The sequence below is a fragment of the Salmo salar genome, chromosome 18 (assembly GCF_965601325.2).
Source record: "Salmo salar chromosome 18, fSalSal1, whole genome shotgun sequence".
NCBI lineage: Eukaryota > Metazoa > Chordata > Actinopteri > Salmoniformes > Salmonidae > Salmo > Salmo salar.
In genome coordinates this window covers 96,086,208-96,105,133 of record NC_138308.1, presented here as the reverse complement: position 1 = coordinate 96,105,133, position 18,926 = coordinate 96,086,208, and the positions used below count along the sequence as shown (strand labels likewise).

Sequence of the window (18,926 nt, the reverse complement as noted above, 5' to 3'; positions counted from 1 at the left end):
TAACATAGTGGACCATATAGCCCATCTATAGTGTATTATTGTAACATAGTGGACTATATAGCCCATCTATAGTGTATTATTGTAACATAGTGGACCATATAGCCCATCTATAGTGTATTATTGTAACATAGTGGACCATATAGCCCATCTATAGTTCTTGTTAATAGAACATCTGATAGTAGACTATAGATGGGCTGTATGATTCACTATCAGATGTTCTATGAACAATAACCATTATAATCTGTAGCCCAACTGATGCAGCATAGAGGCTAGAAAAGGTACAGAGGCTGAAGCCTGGGGTTGGTCCATCTGCATTTACCCCATTGGACACTTCCTGGTTGGTATCATTAATACATTATTATAAATAATGACTACTTATTATTCACTCTAAAATTAGATGTTTTTTCATTTATATGATAAAATATGGTCATTTTCCCGTTCCCTCTGTTGCGTAGTGATGGGCATTCAGTCTTCTGTTAGCCGGATCATTTGTCTCCGTTCACCTAAAAAGAGCCGTTCATTCGGCTCCCAAACGGCTGTTCGTTCAGTAAGACTTAGAAATGGAGAAACCATTACAACAATCACATTTTATTTCACCTTTATTTTGAGTCATGCTGAGACGAAGGTCTCTTTTCCAGGTGAGCCCTGTATAGCACCACAATACAATAAACACATGAAACTACACATTAAACAATTATACACTACAATACATGAAAAGCAAAATACAATCATATAAAACAGACAGGCTTCAGTAAAAAGGCTCCAGAGTGGCACAGTGGTCTAAGACACTGCATCTCAGTACAAGAGGTGTCACTGCAGTAAATGGCTCAAATCCAGTCTGTATCACATCCAGCCGTGAATGGGAGTCCCATAGGGCGGCGCACAATTGGCCCAGCGTCATCCGGGTTTGGCTGGAGTAGGCCGTCATTGTAAATAAGAATTTGTTCTTAACTGTCTTTCCCTAGTTAAATAAAGGTTCAAATAAATAAAAAAATCAAATGCCCTAGAGGCACCAATTGCTCAAATCTTAAAGTGCATTGTTGATCATTCCAAACGCAAGGAAACCAAAGGCTGATTTACCTAAATCTCTAGACCCCAAAGGAAATATATCAAACAGTGTCATATCAAATCAAATTTCAAATTTATTTTTATATAGCCCTTCGTACATCAGCTGATATTCTCAAAGTGCTGTACAGAAACCCAGCCTAAAACCCCAAACAGCAAGCAAAGCATGTGAAAGAAGCACGGTGGCTAGGAAAAACTCCCTAGGAAAAACTCCCTAGAAAGGCCAAAAACCTAGGAAGAAACCTAGAGAGGAACCAGGCTATGAGGGGTGGCCAGTCCTCTTCTGGCTGTGCAGGGTGGATATTATAACAGAACATGGTCAAAATGTTAAAATGTTAAAATGTTCATAAATGACCGGCATGGTCAAATAATAATAATCATAGTAGTTGTCGAGGGTGCAACAAGCACGTCCGGTGAACAGGTCAGGGTTCCATAGCCGCAGGCAGAACAGTTGAAACTGGAGCAGCAGCACGGCCAGGTGGACTGGGGACAGCAAGGAGTCATCATACCAGGTAGTCCTGAGGCATGGTCCTAGGGCTCAGGTCCTCCGAGAGAAAGACAGAAAGAGAGAAAGAGAGAATTAGAGAGAGCATATTTAAATACACACAGGACACCGGATAAGACAAGAGAAATACTCCAGATGTAACAGACTGACCCTAGCCCCCCGACACATAAACTACTGCAGCATAAATACTGGAGGCTGAGACAGGAGGGATCAGAAGACACTGTGGCCCCATCCGATGATACCCCCGGACAGGGCCAAACAGGCAGGATATAACCCCACCCACTTTGCCAAAGCACAGCCCCCACACCACTAGAGGGATGTCTCCAACCACCAACTTACCGTCCTAAGACAAGGCCGAGTATAGCCCACAACGATCTCCGCCATGGCACAACCCAAGGGGGGGGGGGGGGCGCCAACCCAGACAGGAAGACCACGTCAGTGACTCAACCCACTCAAGTGACGCACCCCTCCCTTGGACGGCATGGAAGAACACCAGTAGGCCAGTGACTCAGCCTCTGTAAAAGGGTTAGAGGCAGAGAATCCCAGTGGAAAGAGGGGAACCGGCAAGGCAGAGACAGCAAGGGCGGTTCGTTGCTCCAGCCTTTCCGTTCACCTTCACACTCCTGGGCCAGACTATACTTAATCATAGGACCTACTGAAGAGATAAGTCTTCAGTAAAGACTTAAAGGTTGAGACTGAGTCTGCGTCTCTCACATTGGTAGGCAGACCATTCCATAAAAATGGAGCTCTATAGGAGAAAGCCCTACCTCCAGCCGTTTGCTTAGAAATTCTAGGGACAATTAGGAGGCCTGCGTCTTGTGACCGTAGCGTACGTGTAGGTATGTACGGCAGGACCAAATCGGAAAGATAGGTAGGAGCAAGCCCATGTAATGCTTTGTAGGTTAGCAGTAAAACCTTGAAATCAGCCCTTGCCTTAACAGGAAGCCAGTGTAGGGAGGCTAACACTGGAGTAATATGATCAAATTTTTTGGTTCTAGTCAGGATTCTAGCAGCCGTATTTAGCACTAACTGAAGTTTATTTAGTGCTTTATCCGGGTAGCCGGAAAGTAGAGCATTGCAGTAGTCCAGCCTAGAAGTAACAAAAGCATGGATTAATTTTTCTGCGTCATTTTTGGACAGAAAATTTCTGATTTTTGCAATGTTACGTAGATGGAAAAAAGCTGTCCTTGAAACAGTCTTGATATGTTCTTCAAAAGAGAGATCAGGGTCCAGAGTAACGCCGAGGTCCTTCACAGTTTTATTTGAGACGACTGTACAACCATCCAGATTAATTGTCAGATTCAACAGAAGATCTCTTTGTTTCTTGGGACCTAGAACAAGCATCTCTGTTTTGTCCGAGTTTAAAAGTAGAAAGTTTGCAGCCATCCACTTCTTTATGTCTGAAACACAGGCTTCTAGCGAGGGCAATTTTGGGGCTTCACCATGTTTCATTGAAATGTACAGCTGTGTGTCGTCTGCATAGCAGTGAAATTTAACATTATGTTTTCGAATGACATCCCCAAGAGGTAAAATATATAGTGAAAACAATAGTGGTCCTAAAACGGAACCTTGAGGAACACCGAAATTTACAATTGATTTGTCAGAGGACAAACCATTCACAGAGACAAACTGATATCTTTCCGACAGATAAGATCTAAACCAGGCCAGAACTTGTCCATGTAGACCAATTTGGGTTTCCAATCTCTCCAAAAGAATGTGGTGATCGATGGTATCAAAAGCGGCACTAAGATCTAGGAGCACGAGGACAGATGCAGAGCCTCGGTCTGACGTCATTAAAAGGTCATTTACCACCTTCACAAGTGCAGTCTCAGTGCTATGATGGGGTCTAAAACCAGACTGAAGCGTTTCGTATACATTGTTTGTCTTCAGGAAGGCAGTCAGTTGCTGTGCAACAGCTTTTTCTAAAATTTTGGAGAGGAATGGAAGATTCGATATAGGCCGATAGTTTTTTATAATTTCTGGATCAAGATTCGGCTTTTTCAAGAGAGGCTTTATTACTGCCACTTTTAGTGAGCTTGGTACACATCCGGTGGATAGAGAGCCGTTTATTATGTTCAACATAGGAGGGCCAAGCACAGGAAGCAGCTCTTTCAGTAGTTTAGTTGGAATAGGGTCCAGTATGCAGCTTGAGGGTTTGGAGGCCATGATTATTTTCATCATTGCGTCAAGAGATATAGTACTAAAACACTTTAGTATCTCCCTTGATCCTAGGTCCTGGCAGAGTTGTGCAGACTCAGGACAATGGAGCTTTGGAGGAATACCCAGATTTAAAGAGGAGTCTGTAATTTGCTTTCTAATGATCATGATCTTTTCCTCAAAGAAGTTCATAAATGTATTACTGCTGAAGTGAAAGCCATCCTCCATTTGCGAAGGCTGCTTTTTAGTTAGCTTTGCGACAGTATCAAAAAGAAATTTCGGATTGTTCTTATTTTCCTCAATTAAGTTGGAAAAATAGGTTGATCGAGTAGCAGTAAGGGCTCTTCGATACTGCACGGTACTGTCTTTCCAAGCTAGTCGGAAGACTTCCAGTTTGGTGTGGCGCCATTTCCGTTCCAATTTTCTGGAAGCTTGCTTCAGAGCTCGTGTATTTTCTGTATACCAGGGAGCTAGTTTCTTATGACAGATGTTTTTAGTTTTTAGGGGTGCAACTGCATCTAGGGTATTGCGCAAGGTTAAATTGAGTTCCTCGGTTAGGTGGTTAACTGATTTTTGTCCTCTGACGTCCTTGGGTAGGCAGAGGCAGTCTGGAAGGGCATCAAGGAATCTTTGGGTTGTCTGAGAATTTATAGCACGACTTTTAATGCTCCTTGGTTGGGGTCTGAGCAGATTATTTGTTGCAATTGCAAACGTAATAAAATGGTGGTCCGATAGTCCAGGATTATGAGGAAAAACATTTAGATCCACAACATTTATTCCATGGGACAAAACTAGGTCCAGAGTATGACTGTGGCAGTGAGTAGGTCCAGAGACATGTTGGACAAAACCCACTGAGTCGATGAGCGAAAGCCTTTTGGAGTGGGTCTGTGGACTTTTCCATGTGAATGTTAAAGTCACCAAAAATTTGAATATTATCTGCTATGACTACAAGATCCGATAGGAATTCAGGGAACTCAGTGAGGAACACTGCATATGGCCCAGGAGGCCTATAAACAGTAGCTATAAAAAGTGAGTGAGTAGGCTGCATAGATTTCATGACTAGAAGCTCAAAAGACGAAAACGTCATTGTTGGTTTTTTTTTTGTAAATTGAAAATTGCTATCGTAAATGTTAGCAACACCTCCGCCTTTGCCGGATGCACGGGGGGTATGGTCACTAATGTAACCTGGGGGTGAGGCCTCATTTAACACAGTAAATTCATCAGGCTTAAGCCATGTTTCAGTCAGGCCAATCACATCAAGATTATTATCAGTGATTAGTTCATTGACTATAACTGCCTTGGAAGTGAGGGATCTAACATTAAGTAACCCAATTTTGAGATGTGAGGTATCACAATCTCTTTCAATAATGGCAGGAATGGAGGAGGTCTTTATACTAGTGAGATTGCTAAAGCGAACACCGCCATTTTTAATTTTGCCCAACCTAGATCGAGGCACAGACACGGTCTCAATGGGGAAAGCTGAGCTGACTACACTGACTGTGCTAGTGGCAGACTCCACTAAGCTGGCAGGCTGGCTAACAGCCTGCTGCCTGGCCTGCACCCTATTTCATTGTGGAGCTAGAGGAGTTAGAGCCCTGTCTATGTTCGTAGATAAGATGAGAGCACCCCTCCAGCTAGGATGGAGTCCGTCACTCCTCAACAGGCCAGGCTTGGTCCTGTTTGTGGGTGAGTCCCAGAAAGAGGGCCAATTATCTACAAATTCTATCTTTTGGGAGGGGCAGAAAACAGTTTTCAACCAGCGATTGAGTTGTGAGACTCTGCTGTAGAGCTCATCACTCCCCCTAACTGGGAGGGGGCCAGAGACAATTAATCGATGCCGACACATCTTTCTAGCTGATTTACACGCTGAAGCTATGTTGCGCTTGGTGACCTCTGACTGTTTCATCCTAACATCGTTGGTGCCGACGTGGATAACAATATCTCTATACTCTCTACACTCGCCAGTTTTAGCTTTAGCCAGCACCGTCTTTAGATTAGCCTTAACGTCGGTAGCCCTGCCCCCTGGTAAACAGTGTATGATCGCTGGATGATTAGTTTTAAGTCTAATACTGCGGGTAATGGAGTCGCCAATGACTAGGGTTTTCAATTTGTCAGAGCTAATGGTGGGAGCCGTCGGCGTCTCAGACCCCACAACGGGAGGAGTAGAGACCAGAGAAGTCTCGGCCTCCGACTCGCTTAATGGGGAGAACCGGTTGAAAGTTTCTGTCGGCTGAATAAGCGACACCGGTTGAGCATTCCTACAGCGTTTCCCTCCAGAAGCCATGAGAAAGATGTCCGGCTGCGGGGACCGTGCGAGGGGGTTTATACTAACGTTACTATCTGTACTTACTGGTGGCACAGACGCTGTTTCATCCTTTCCTACACTGAAATTACCCTTGCCTAACGATCGCGTCTGAAGCTGGGCTTGCAGCACAGCTATCCTTGCCGTAAGGCGATCGTTCTCCTGTATATTATAGGTACAACGACTGCAATTAGAAGGCATCATGTTAATGTTACTTAGCTTCGGCTGTTTGAAGTCCTGACGAACCATGTCCAGATAAAACCTCCGGGGTGAAAAAGTTGAATGAAAAAAGTTGAGTGAGGGAAAAAGTAAAAATATACGGTAATGAAAAAGTAAAAAACCGTCAGGTATCAAAGTAAGATCGGCAACAAAAACGCACAGCAGCGTAAACAAGTCTGCAAACAAGTCTGCAAGTCTGCAAGTTCATACTTGAGTAAAAGTAAAGATACCTTCATAGAAAAGGACTCAACTAAAAGTCACCCAGTAAAATACTACTTGAGTAAAAGTCTAAAAGTATTTGGTTTTAAATATACTGAAGTATCAAAATGAAATTACTTTTTAAGTATCAAAAGTAAAATTAAGAATGTAACGAGAATGTGACTTTCGGGTTATTTTCTTTAGGAATGAGGTGGAGTAAAAGTAAAAGTTGTCAAATATAAATAGTACAGAAACCAAAAAACTAGACGCCCTTACTACTGTACGCTAATACATGCCTTATCCAGTGTTTATATGCCAGTAATTCATGTATGGGTACTATCCATACTGCATATCCTGTTTATCTATCCCCTTGGCATAGTTCTGGGTACAGTACAGTATTAAGCCCTTCAAATTGTTGGTTGTGTCTAAGATGGCTACCAGGTGATAATTCTTACACAACCAGTATGGCCGACCGGTGATGTCATCACACCCGGTCACTTCCTCATACGTACCTAGCCTCTACCAAGATGGCTGTCTGTTTACATATTAGCATTGTTAGCCACACAGCATGCTAACTCGCTACCACTAATGGTGCTGGTTATATTATTGCTATATATTCCGCCTGCTAGCCTAGCGTGCTAAGTTATTACCTTTGCTAGCTCTATATATATTGTGTGCTGTTTATCATAGCAGCCCATTGCTAACACCTTGCTGCATAGAGCCATTGTCCCTGTCAAATAAATCAGCACCTATTACAGACTACCTAAACTACACCAAAGATGGCTGATAGAAAAAACTAATGCTGATGACACAGTGCTACATATGGAGTGGCAGGAAGTCTAGTGGTTAAGAGCATGGGGCCAGTATCCAATGTTGCTAGTTCAAATCCCTGAGCCAACATGATGAAAAATCTGTCAATGTACCCATGAGCAAGGCACTTAACCCTAATTGTTCCTGTAAGTTGCTCTGGATAAGAGCGTCTGCTAAATGACTCAAATGTAAATATAGCCACGCATATTCCTATATAGTCATAGTTAAGCATGGTCCTTGTAACTCCAGGATAGTGGGTTTGATTCCTGGGACCATCCAAACAAGTCTGTTAAATGGCACATAATACTATTATTATAGATCATTTCACATTTAAACCAATGAACGACTGGGTTCACTGGCCTCATCTTCATCATTCTTCATCGTCTCCTTGTTCTTCTTCATTACTGACGTCCACGCTTCCTGTTTAAACAGGATGAGAGACAGGACTAGTACTGAACTGTCTAATAGCACCTCACATGAACACAGTCAACTAAGAGAAACATTTTAAAAACTAAACACAAACTAGTTTCATCTAGAAGTATAATATGGTCATCACTGGACTGGTGGAAGCTACTATGTAGTCAAGAACTCTGTGACTCCTATTGACCGTGTAGACCAGTGGTCTCCTATTGACCGTGTAGACCAGTGGTCACCTATTGACCGTGTAGACCAGTGGTCACCTATTGACCGTGTAGACCAGTGGTCACCTATTGACCGTGTAGACCAGTGGTCACCTATTGACCAATGAGACCAGTGGTCACCAACCGTCTGTCAACATCACTACCACTCAGATTCTCTTTTAAACAGGACTTCAAAAACAGAAGCCTACGCAACATTAACCTGTATCTTAAACTGTATCTTTAACCTCTCTTGGGCAGGTGGGATGCTAGCGTCCCACCCACGGTTCACACTATTCAACAGCCAGTGAAAAATCAGAGTGCCAAATTCAAAACAACAAAATGTCATAATTCAAAGTTCTCAAACATACGACTATTTTACACCATTTTAAAGGTACACTTCTCCTTAATGTAACCACATTATCCGATTTCAAAAAGGCTTTATGGCGAAAGCATAAATTTAGATTATGTTAGGACAGGGACAACACAAGAAAAACCACACAGCCATTTTCCAAGCAGGAGAGGGGTCACAAATACCAGAAATTCAGCTAAAATTAAGCACTAACCTTTGACGATCTTCATCAGATGACACTCCTAGGACTCAATGTTAGACAATACATGTATGTTTTGTTTCGATAAAGTTCATATTTATATCCAAAAACAGCATTTTACATTGGCGCGTGATGTTCAGAAAATATTTTGCCTCCAATACTGCCAGTGAATCAGCACAACAATTTACAAAATACTCATCATAAACGTTGATAAAATATTAAACTGTTATTGAAAGAATTATAGAAGAACATCTCCTTTATGCAACCGCTGTGACAGATTTCAAAAAAGCTTCACGGGGAAAGCACACTTTGCAATAATCTGAGTACTGCGCTCAGAAACATACACCAGGCAATAAAGATACCAGCCATTTTGGAGTCATCTAAAATCATAAATAGCGTTATAAATATTCACTTACCTTTGATCTTCATCAGAAGGCACTTCCAGGAATCCCAGGTCCACAATAAATGTTGTTTTGTTCGATAAAGTCCATAATTTATGTCCAAATACCTCCTTATTGTTAGCGCGTTCAGTAAGCAACTCCAAATGTAGGAAGCGCGCCCAATATTTCACGACGAAAAGTTAAAAAAAAGTTATATTTACGTTTGTTGAAACATGTCAAACGTTGTATAGCATCAATCTTTAGGGCCTTTTTAACATAAAACTTCAATAATATTCCAACCGGACGATTCCAATGTCTTGAAAAACGTTTTGAAACACAGATACCTCATCACGTGAACGAGCGCCACAAAACTCATGTCATTTTCTGAGTCACCAACTTCCCGGCCTTCTTGTTCGCTCTCTGTTCACTGCAAAAGCCTGAAACTAGGTTCTAAAGACTGTTGACATCTAGTGGAAGCCTTAGGAAGTGCAAAATGAACCCCAAGTCACTGTGTTAGATAGGCAAGGACTTGAAAAGACTACAAGAACCAGATTTCCCACTTCCTGGTTGGATTCTTCTCAGGTTTTTGCCTGCCATATGAGTTCTGTTATACTCACAGACATCATTCAAACAGTTATAGAAACTTCAGAGTGTTTTCTATCCAAATCTACTAATAATATGCATATTCTAGTTCCTGGGTCCGAGTAGTAGGCCGTTTAATTTGGGTACGTTTTTCATCCGGCCGTGAAAATACTGCCCCCTACCCAAGAGAGGTTAAAATGGTGTAAAATAGTCATACGTTTGAGAACTTTGAATTATGACATTTTGTTGTTTTGAATTTGGCGCTCTGAGTTTTCACTGGCTGTTGAATAGTGTGAAACGTGGGTGGGACGGTAGCGTCCCACCTGCTCAAGAGAGGTTAATCGTTGTAAAAATTCCCTGTCTTAGGTCAGTTAGGAACACCACTTTATTGTGGAGAGTGATTTATTTCAGCTTTAATTTCTTTCATCACATCGCCAATGAGTCAGAAGTTTAAATACACTCAATTAGTATTTGGTAGCATTGCCTTTAAATTGTTTAACTTGGGTCAAAGGTTTCAAGTAGCCTTCCACAAGCTTCCCACAATAAGTTGGGTGAATTTTGGCCCATTCCTCCTGACGGAGCTGGTGTAACTGAGTCAGGTGTGTAGGCCTCCTTGCTCGCACATGCTTTTTCAGTTCTGCCCACAAATTTTCTATAGGATTGAGGTCAGGGCTTTGTGATGGCCACTCCAATATCTTGACTTTGTTGTCCTTAAGCCATTTTGCCACAACTTTGGAAGTATGCTTGGGGTCATTGTCCATTTGGAAGACCCATTTGCGACCAAGCTTAAGTTCCTGACTGATGTCTTGAGATGTTGCTTCATAATATCCACATCATTTTCCTTCCTCATGATGCCATTTATTCTTCGGCTTGCAAGCCTCCCCCTTTTTCCTCCAAACATAACGATGGACATTAAGGCCAAACAGTTCTATTTTTGTTTCATCAGACCAGATGACATTTCTCCAAAAAGTACGATCTTTGTCCCCATGTGCAGTTACAAACCATAGTCTGGCTTTTTTATTGCAGTTTTGGAGCAGTGGCTTCTTCCTTGCTGAGCGGCCTTTCAGGTTATGTCGTTGTAGGACTTGTTTTACTGTGGATATAGATACTTTTGTACCTGTTTCCTCCAGCATCTTCACAAGGTCCTTTGCTGTTGTTCTGGGATTGATTTGTACTTTTCGCACCAAAGTACGTTAATCTCTAGGAGACAGAACGCGTCTCCTTCCTGAGCGGTATGACGGCTGCGTGGTCCCATGGTGTTTATACTTGCGTACTATTGTTTGTACAGATGAACGTGGTACCTTCAGGCGTTTGGAAATTGCTCCCAAGGATGAACCAGACTTGTGGAGGTCTACCATTTTTTTTGGCTGATTTCTTTAGATTTTTCCTATGATGTCAAGCAAAGAGGCACTGAGTTTGAAGGTAGGACTTGAAATGCATCCACAGGTACACCTCCAATTGACTCAAATGATGTCAATTAGCCTATCAGAAGCTTCGAAAGCCATGACATTTTCAGGAATTTTCCAAGCTGTTTAAAGGCACAGTCAACTTAGTGTATGTAAACTTCTGACCCAGTGGAATTGTGATAGTGAATTATAAGTGAAATAATCTGTCTGTAAACATTTGTTGGAAAGATTACTTGTGTCATGCACAAAGTAGATGTCCTAACCGACTTAACAAAACTATACTTTGTTAAGAAGAAATTTGTGGAGTGGTTGAAAAAGTAGTTTTAATGACTCCAACCTAAGTGTATGTAAACTTCCGACTTCAACTGTATGAAATGGTTCTAAATAGGAACACTTTGCCTTCCTGGTACCAGGGCTGCTGAATCAAATGTACCTACTGCAAACAGCACAAAAACAAACAAAAAAAATAGGAACGCGAGGCTTTATCGTTGGATGTTTTACAGAAATGTTTGGTGATAAACTAGGAATGGCTTGGAGATGGACCAGTCAATCACGATCGACCGGTTGGTGACCACTGATGTAGACAGACATGACTTTCCTCTCTCTTTAGGTTGTTTTATATATTATAGCTCCACCAGATAACACCACCACACCAGGAAGTAACTCCACCAGATAACACCACCACACCAGGAAGTAACTCCACCAGATAACACCACCACACCAGGAAGTAACTCCACCAGATAACACCACCACACCAGGAAGTGTGACTTACCTTTCTGATAGTCAATATCCCTTTTTTTATCAACAGGTAGAGACCTCCAACTTCAACAAGAACTGTAACAAGAACTGTAACAAGAACTGCTACTACAACTGTCAGCCAGCAGGAATGACACATCTTCAAAATTATTGCTTGAGAAAAGTCTCTTTGCTAAGATTCTATTTTTGTTTCTTTTTGACCATTTTAATTGAAAACAATCACAATAAGGTACTTAATCGTTACCCAGAAATTATTTGCTATTGAGATAAAAACGGCTACATTGGATCTTTTAACCGTGTCTCCTGAGGTAGCCTAGCATAATGTGGAAGCTCTCACTAAAGAGAGATCAGCTGTCTGTGGAAATGCAGCCTTTTTCATATCTGTGATTGATTCAAACACCCCCGATCAACTAATCAATAAACCGATTATTCTAACTGATCCCTACTATTTAGTGAGATGATTTATTGAATTGTCTATGAGAGTAAAGTTCACATTTGTAGGACGACGACAGGGTCCTGAAAAAGGGACGTTTCTTTCTTTGCTGAGTATATCTGGCTTTGTCTCAAAGTATATCAATCTGTAATCTGTTTCTTTCAGGTACAGTTCAGCACATTGTGGCCTTAGTTGGTGATGACGTCATCCTGCCCTGCACCCTGAGCAGCACTGTCAGTGCTGTGTATCAGTCAGTAGAGTGGCAGAGACCAGACCTAAAACCAAAAGAGGTCCATCTTTACAGAGATGAGAAGGACGATCTTGTGCTCCAGAATCCAGTCTTCAGGGGAAGAACGTCACTGTTTAAAGAAGAACTAGAGAACGGCAACGCTAGTTTAAAGTTGACCAGAGTGAAACTCTCTGATGCTGGAAACTACACCTGTTACATTCCACTGCTGGACCACCAGAAAACCATCATTCAACTCATTGTTGGTGAGTCAACACACCTGCTGACCACCCAAACCCCCTTAGGATACAGATCTCATGAAATCAAGGGTGAGTTCAATGTCATGTCCATAGCATGATGAGTATTAGTTACATACTGTACATTTTTTCTATAGGATTGAGGTCAGGGCTTTATGATGGCCACTCCAATATCTTGATTTTGTTGTCCTTCAGCCATTTTGCCATAACTTTGGAAGTATGCTTGGGGTCATTGTCCATTTGGAAGACCCATTTGCGACCAAGCTTAAGTTCCTGACTGATGTCTTGAGATGTTGCTTCATAATATCCACATCATTTTCCTTCCTCATGATGCCATTTATTCTTCGGCTTGCAAGCCTCCCCCTTTTTCCTCCAAACATAACGATGGTCATTAAGGCCAAACAGTTATATTTTTGTTTCATCAGACCAGATGACATTTCTCCAAAAAGTACGATCTTTGTCCCCATGTGCAGTTACAAACCATAGTCTGGCTTTTTTATGGCAGTTTTGGAGCAGTGGCTTCTTCCTTGCTGAGCGGCCTTTCAGGTTATGTCGTTGTAGGACTTGTTTTACTGTGGATATAGATACTTTTGTACCTGTTTCCTCCAGCATCTTCACAAGGTTGTTTGCTGTTCTGGGATTGATTTGTACTTTTCGCACCAAAGTACGTTAATCTCTAGGAGACAGAACGCGTCTCCTTCCTGAGCGGTATGACGGCTGCGTGGTCCCATGGTGTTTATACTTGCGTACTATTGTTTGTACAGATGAACGTGGTACCTTCAGGCGTTTGGAAATTGCTCCCAAGGATGAACCAGACTTGTGGAGGTCTACCATTTTTTTTCCTGAGGTCTTGGCTGATTTCTTTAGATTTTTCCTATGATGTCAAGCAAAGAGGCACTGAGTTTGAAGGTAGGACTTGAAATACATCCACAGGTACACCTCCAATTGACTCAAATGATGTCAATTAGCCTATCAGAAGCTTCGAAAGCCATGACATTTTCTGGAATTTTCCAAGCTGTTTAACCTCTAGGGTCGGCGGGACAAAATCGTCCCACCTACTCAACAGCCAGTTGAATCCCGTGGCGCGTTATTCAAATACCTTAGAAATGCTTTTACTTCAATTTCTCAAACATATGACTATTTTACACCATTTTAAAAGACAAGACTCGTTAATCTAACCACACTGTCCGATTTCAAAAAGGCTTTACAACGAAAGCAAAACATTAGATTATGTCAGCAGAGTACCCAGACAGAAATAATCAGACACCCATTTTTCAAGCTAGCATATAATGTCACATAAACCCAAACCACAGCTAAATGCAGCACTAACCTTTGATGATCTTCATCAGATGACAACCCTAGGACATTATGTTATACAATACATGCATGTTTTGTTCAATCAAGTTCATATTCATATCAAAAACCAGCTTTTTACATTAGCATGTGACGTTCAGAACTAGCATACCCCCCGCAAACTTCCGGTGAATTTACTAAATTACTCACGATAAACGTTCACAAAAAACATAATTATTTTAAGAATTATAGATACAGAACTCCTCTATGCACTCGCTATGTCCGATTTTAAAATAGCTTTTCGGTGAAAGCACATTTTGCAATATTCTCAGTAGATAGCCCGGCATCACAGGGCTAGCTATTTAGACACCCACCAAGTTTAGCACTCACCAAAATCAGATTTACTATAAGAAAAATGTTATTACCTTTGCTGTCTTCATCAGAATGCACTCCCAGGACGTCTACTTCAATAACAAATGTTGGTTTGGTTCAAAATAATCCATAGTTATGTTCAAATATCCTCTGTTTTGTTCGTGTGTTCAAGACACTATCCGAATGGTAAATATGGGTGACGCGCACGACGCATTTCGTGACAAAAAAATTCTAAATATTCCATTACCGTACTTCGAAGCATGTCAACCGCTGTTTAAAATCAATTTTTATGCCATTTTTCTCGTAAAAAAAGCGATAATATTCCGACCGGGAATCTGTGTTTAGGTTCAAAGACGATAGAAAATAAAAACATGGGGTCGACTCGTGCACGCGCCTCAGCACATTGTCCTCTGATAGAGCACTTGCCAAAAGTGCTAATGTTTTCAGCCTGGGGCTGGAATTACATCATTCAGCTTTTTCCCGCTTTCTGAGAGCCTATGGGAGCCGTAGGAAGTGTCACATTACAGCAAAGATCCTCAGTCTTCAATAAACAGAGTCAAGAAGCTCAAGGAATGGTCAGAGAGGGCACTTCCTGTAAGGAATCTTCTCAGGTTTTTGCCTGCCATATGAGTTCTGTTATACTCACAGACACCATTCAAACAGTTTTAGAAACTTTAGGGTGTTTTCTATCCAAAGCCAATAATTATATGCATATTCTAGTTTCTGGGCAGTAGTAATAACCAGATTTAAATCGGGTATGTTTTTTTATCCGGCCGTGTAAATACTGCCCCCTACCCCCAACAGGTTAAAGGCACAGTCAACTTAGTGTATGTAAACTTCTGACCCAGTGGAATTGTGATAGTGAATTATAAGTGAAATAATCTGTCTGTAAACAATTGTTGGAAAGATTACTTGTGTCATGCACAAAGTAGATGTCCTAACCGACTTACCAAAACTATACTTTGTTAACAAGAAATTTGTGGAGTGGTTGAAAAAGTAGTTTTAATGACTCCAACCTAAGTGTATGTAAACTTCCGACTTCAACTGTATGAAATGGTTCTAAATAGGAACACTTTGCCTTCCTGGTACCAGGGCTGCTGAATCAAATGTACCTACTGCAAACAGCACAAAAACAAACAAAAAAAATAGGAACGCGAGGCTTTATCGTTGGATGTTTTACAGAAATGTTTGGTGATAAACTAGGAATGGCTTGGAGATGGACCAGTCAATCACGATCGACCGGTTGGTGACCACTGATGTAGACAGACATGACTTTCCTCTCTCTTTAGGTTGTTTAATATATTATAGCTCCACCAGATAACACCACCACACCAGGAAGTAACACCACCACACCAGGAAGTAACACCACCACACCAGGAAGTAACTCCACCAGATAACACCACCACACCAGGAAGTAACTCCACCAGATAACACCACCACACCAGGAAGTAACTCCACCACACCAGGAAGTAACACCACCACACCAGGAAGTAACACCACCACACCAGGAAGTAACTCCACCACACCAGGAAGTAACTCCACCAGATAACACCAGGAAGTAACTCCACCAGATAACACCACCACACCCGGAAGTAACTCCACCACACCAGGAAGTAACTCCACCAGATAACACCAGGAAGTAACTCCACCAGATAACACCACCACACCAGGAAGTGTGACTTACCTTTCTGATAGTCAATATCCCTTTTTTTTATCAACAGGTAGAGACCTCCAGCTCCAGCAAGAACTGTAACAAGAACTGCTACTACAACTGTCAGCCAGCAGGAATGACACATCTTAGGAAACATTTGATCTGAAACACAGGATGTAGAATTATTACAATACCTAATGCTTAATACACATGAAATGACTTTTAAACAGGACATTTTTTTACAGATAGTGCCTTTTTTCAAATATCCAAAACAGACCCTCACCTGGAACATGAACCCGTCTCTCCTTCATGTGTTTGATCTCCAACTGTTGAACCCGACAGGTGAAGGTGTTGTTGTCAGAGTTCTGGACGATGACATGGCTTGTCACAGTGTAGCAGCCTTCACGGTCTCTGGATGTCTCTGTAGGTCCAGCAGCAGAGAGGACACGTCCATGAGCATCACACCACTCCATGACAGGCTCTGGGTAGCAGCCTTCAGCCTCACACCGCAGGACCACCTCATCGCCTTCGTTTCCCTCAATGATGATAACTGGTCTAGACGCAGCACCTATACAGATACAAAGATATACCACGGCTTTCAGCCAATCAGCATTCAGGGCTCAAACCACCTAGTTTATAATGTTTGTGATATCAGACTGTATACCACAGGTATGACAAAACAATACTTTTTACTGTTCTGTTACCTTGGTAACCAGTTCATAACAGCAATAAGGCAACTCAGGGTTAGTAGTATATGGCCAATATACCACGGCTAATGGCTGTATCCAGGTTGCGTCGTGGATAAGAACAGCCCATAGCCGTGATATATTGGCCATATACCACACCCCCTCGTGCCTTATTGCTTAAATATAACACAAGGGTTTGTTGATATTCTTGGACCTTTAAATTAATAGAGGAACTAACAAGTGATCACAGCATTGCACATGGACTTAACTAGGGTTAAGGTAAGGATGTAGTCTAACCAATGTACAGTATGTAACTAATACTCATCATGCTATGGACATGACATTGAACTCACCCTTGATTTCATGAGATCTGTCTCCTAAGGGGGTTTGGGTGGTCAGCAGGTGTGTTGACTCACCAACAATGAGTTGAATGATGGTTTTCTGGTGGTCCAGCAGTGGAATGTAACAGGTGTAGTTTCCAGCATCAGAGAGTTTCACTCTGGTCAACTTTAAACTAGCGTTGCCGTTCTCTAGTTCTTCTTTAAACAGTGACGTTCTTCCCCTGAAGACTGGATTCTGGAGCACAAGATCGTCCTTCTCATCTCTGTAAAGATGGACCTCTTTTGGTTTTAGGTCTGGTCTCTGCCACTCTACTGACTGATACACAGCACTGACAGTGCTGCTCAGGGTGCAGGGCAGGATGACGTCATCACCAACTAAGGCCACAATGTGCTGAACTGTACCTGAAAGAAACAGATTACAGATTGATATACTTTGAGACAAAGCCAGATATACTCAGCAAAGAAAGAAACGTCCCTTTTTCAGGACCCTGTCGTCGTCCTACAAATGTGAACTTTACTCTCATAGACAATTCAATAAATCATCTCACTAAATAGTAGGGATCAGTTAGAATAATCGGTTTATTGATTAGTTGATCGGGGGCGTTTGAATCAATCACAGATATGAAAAAGGCTGCATTTCCACAGACAGCTGATCTCTCTTTAGTGAGAGCTTCCACATTATGCTAGGCTTCCTCAGGAGACACGGTTAAAAGATCCAATGTAGCCGTTTTTATCTCAATATCAAATCATTTCTGGGTAACGATTAAGTACCTTATTGTGATTGTTTTCAATTAAAATGGTCAAAAAGAAACAAAAATAGAATCTTAGCAAAGAGACTTTTCTCAAGCAATAATTTATCTGGGACTTGTCTGGGGCTGGTCTGGGAGTGGTATGGGACTGGTCTGGGACTGGACTGGGACTGGTCTGGGACTGCCTGAATGTAGCATTGACATTGTCCATATGTTGCCTTTCTAGATCCATGGACCTTATCCGTATATCAGCTCTGCTGCACGGCAGGTCTCCACTGCCAAGACCAGCAGCAAACGTCTGTGGGTTCCCTCATCAGTTATGCCAAGCACTAGCTTATCTCTGATCAGTTCATCTCTTAAAGCACCATAGTCACATGTAGCTGCCTTTTCCCTTCGCCTAGTGACACAGCTGTCAATGGACTCCCCGTCCTCTGGTTTGCAACAACCGAAAACATAACGCTCGTAGATAAACGTACTTTGCTGGCTTAAAGTTCAAGAGCATCGAGAATAGCTGTAGCGTTACCATGCTGAGCTGCTGTTAGGTTCAGGTTGTGTTTGAAGCTAACTAGCATAGTCCTCCCATCCACCTCTAAACGTATCCCAGTTTGTGCTGGATGTCTAACCGCTGCTAACAACACTGAAGCTAACTAGCAAACTCACTCTAGCTAAGGACAAGTTTTACTCAAATAAGCATGTTTTTGGGGCGGTAAACCAGAACAGGTGACTCTAATTTGCGGAAAGCATGGTTAGTTATCCGACTCTGACACCATGTTTGAATGTTAAATAACGAGACAGAGGCATTGATGCGAGTAACCAGTCTTGTTCAGTATATTACAATACATCCGGGTATTTCAAGCACATCGGTAAAAACACTGGAGTTGCAGTAATTAACATTGACCACCAGATGGCGGTGCCACCTTACAGCCATAACAATAGGATCCAATCTGATGATTTGGGGAAGCTGTCCCTAACCCTGTTCCATTCTACAGATCCTGTGTTTAAGAAAGTAACGTTACAACTGCAAAACCCACATTATCACTAGTTATCAAACGTACTTACCACCGGTGTCACTTGATGTTAATGATATACTAATGATGTACATTAAAAGTGTCCACAACCCGCAGACTGAATAAGTCTTCATATTGTCCGGTTACAGACAGAAGTTATGTAGAACCTGCCTCTCTCCTAAACCGGTTAAAGACAGAAGTTATGTACAAATATAGGATCGTGTCAATCTATCTTCTACATGATACAGTGACCTGAAACCGCTGAGCTGCTGCTGCAAACACACTCTCCTTGATGAAGAAAGTCGCATTGCGTCAAACTCGTCACAGGAACCACTGGATATGTCTGATCACCGCCCAGCGGTC

The 18,926-nt window shown here is 42.0% G+C and overlaps 1 protein-coding gene across 1 annotated transcript; it reads right to left on the bottom strand.

Moving 5' to 3' along the window:
• Positions 1 to 581: 581 nt before the first annotated feature.
• Positions 582 to 18,058, bottom strand: LOC145861708 (butyrophilin subfamily 1 member A1). Its single transcript, XM_082964601.1, has 5 exons — positions 18,033 to 18,058; positions 16,820 to 17,238; positions 16,064 to 16,348; positions 15,814 to 15,942; positions 582 to 7,676 (listed from the first exon to the last, which is right to left on the bottom strand). The coding sequence occupies exons 1-5, from the start codon at positions 18,056 to 18,058 to the stop codon at positions 7,627 to 7,629; spliced, it is 909 nt and encodes a 302-aa protein (XP_082820727.1). The 3' UTR covers positions 582 to 7,626.
• Positions 18,059 to 18,926: the final 868 nt, after the last annotated feature.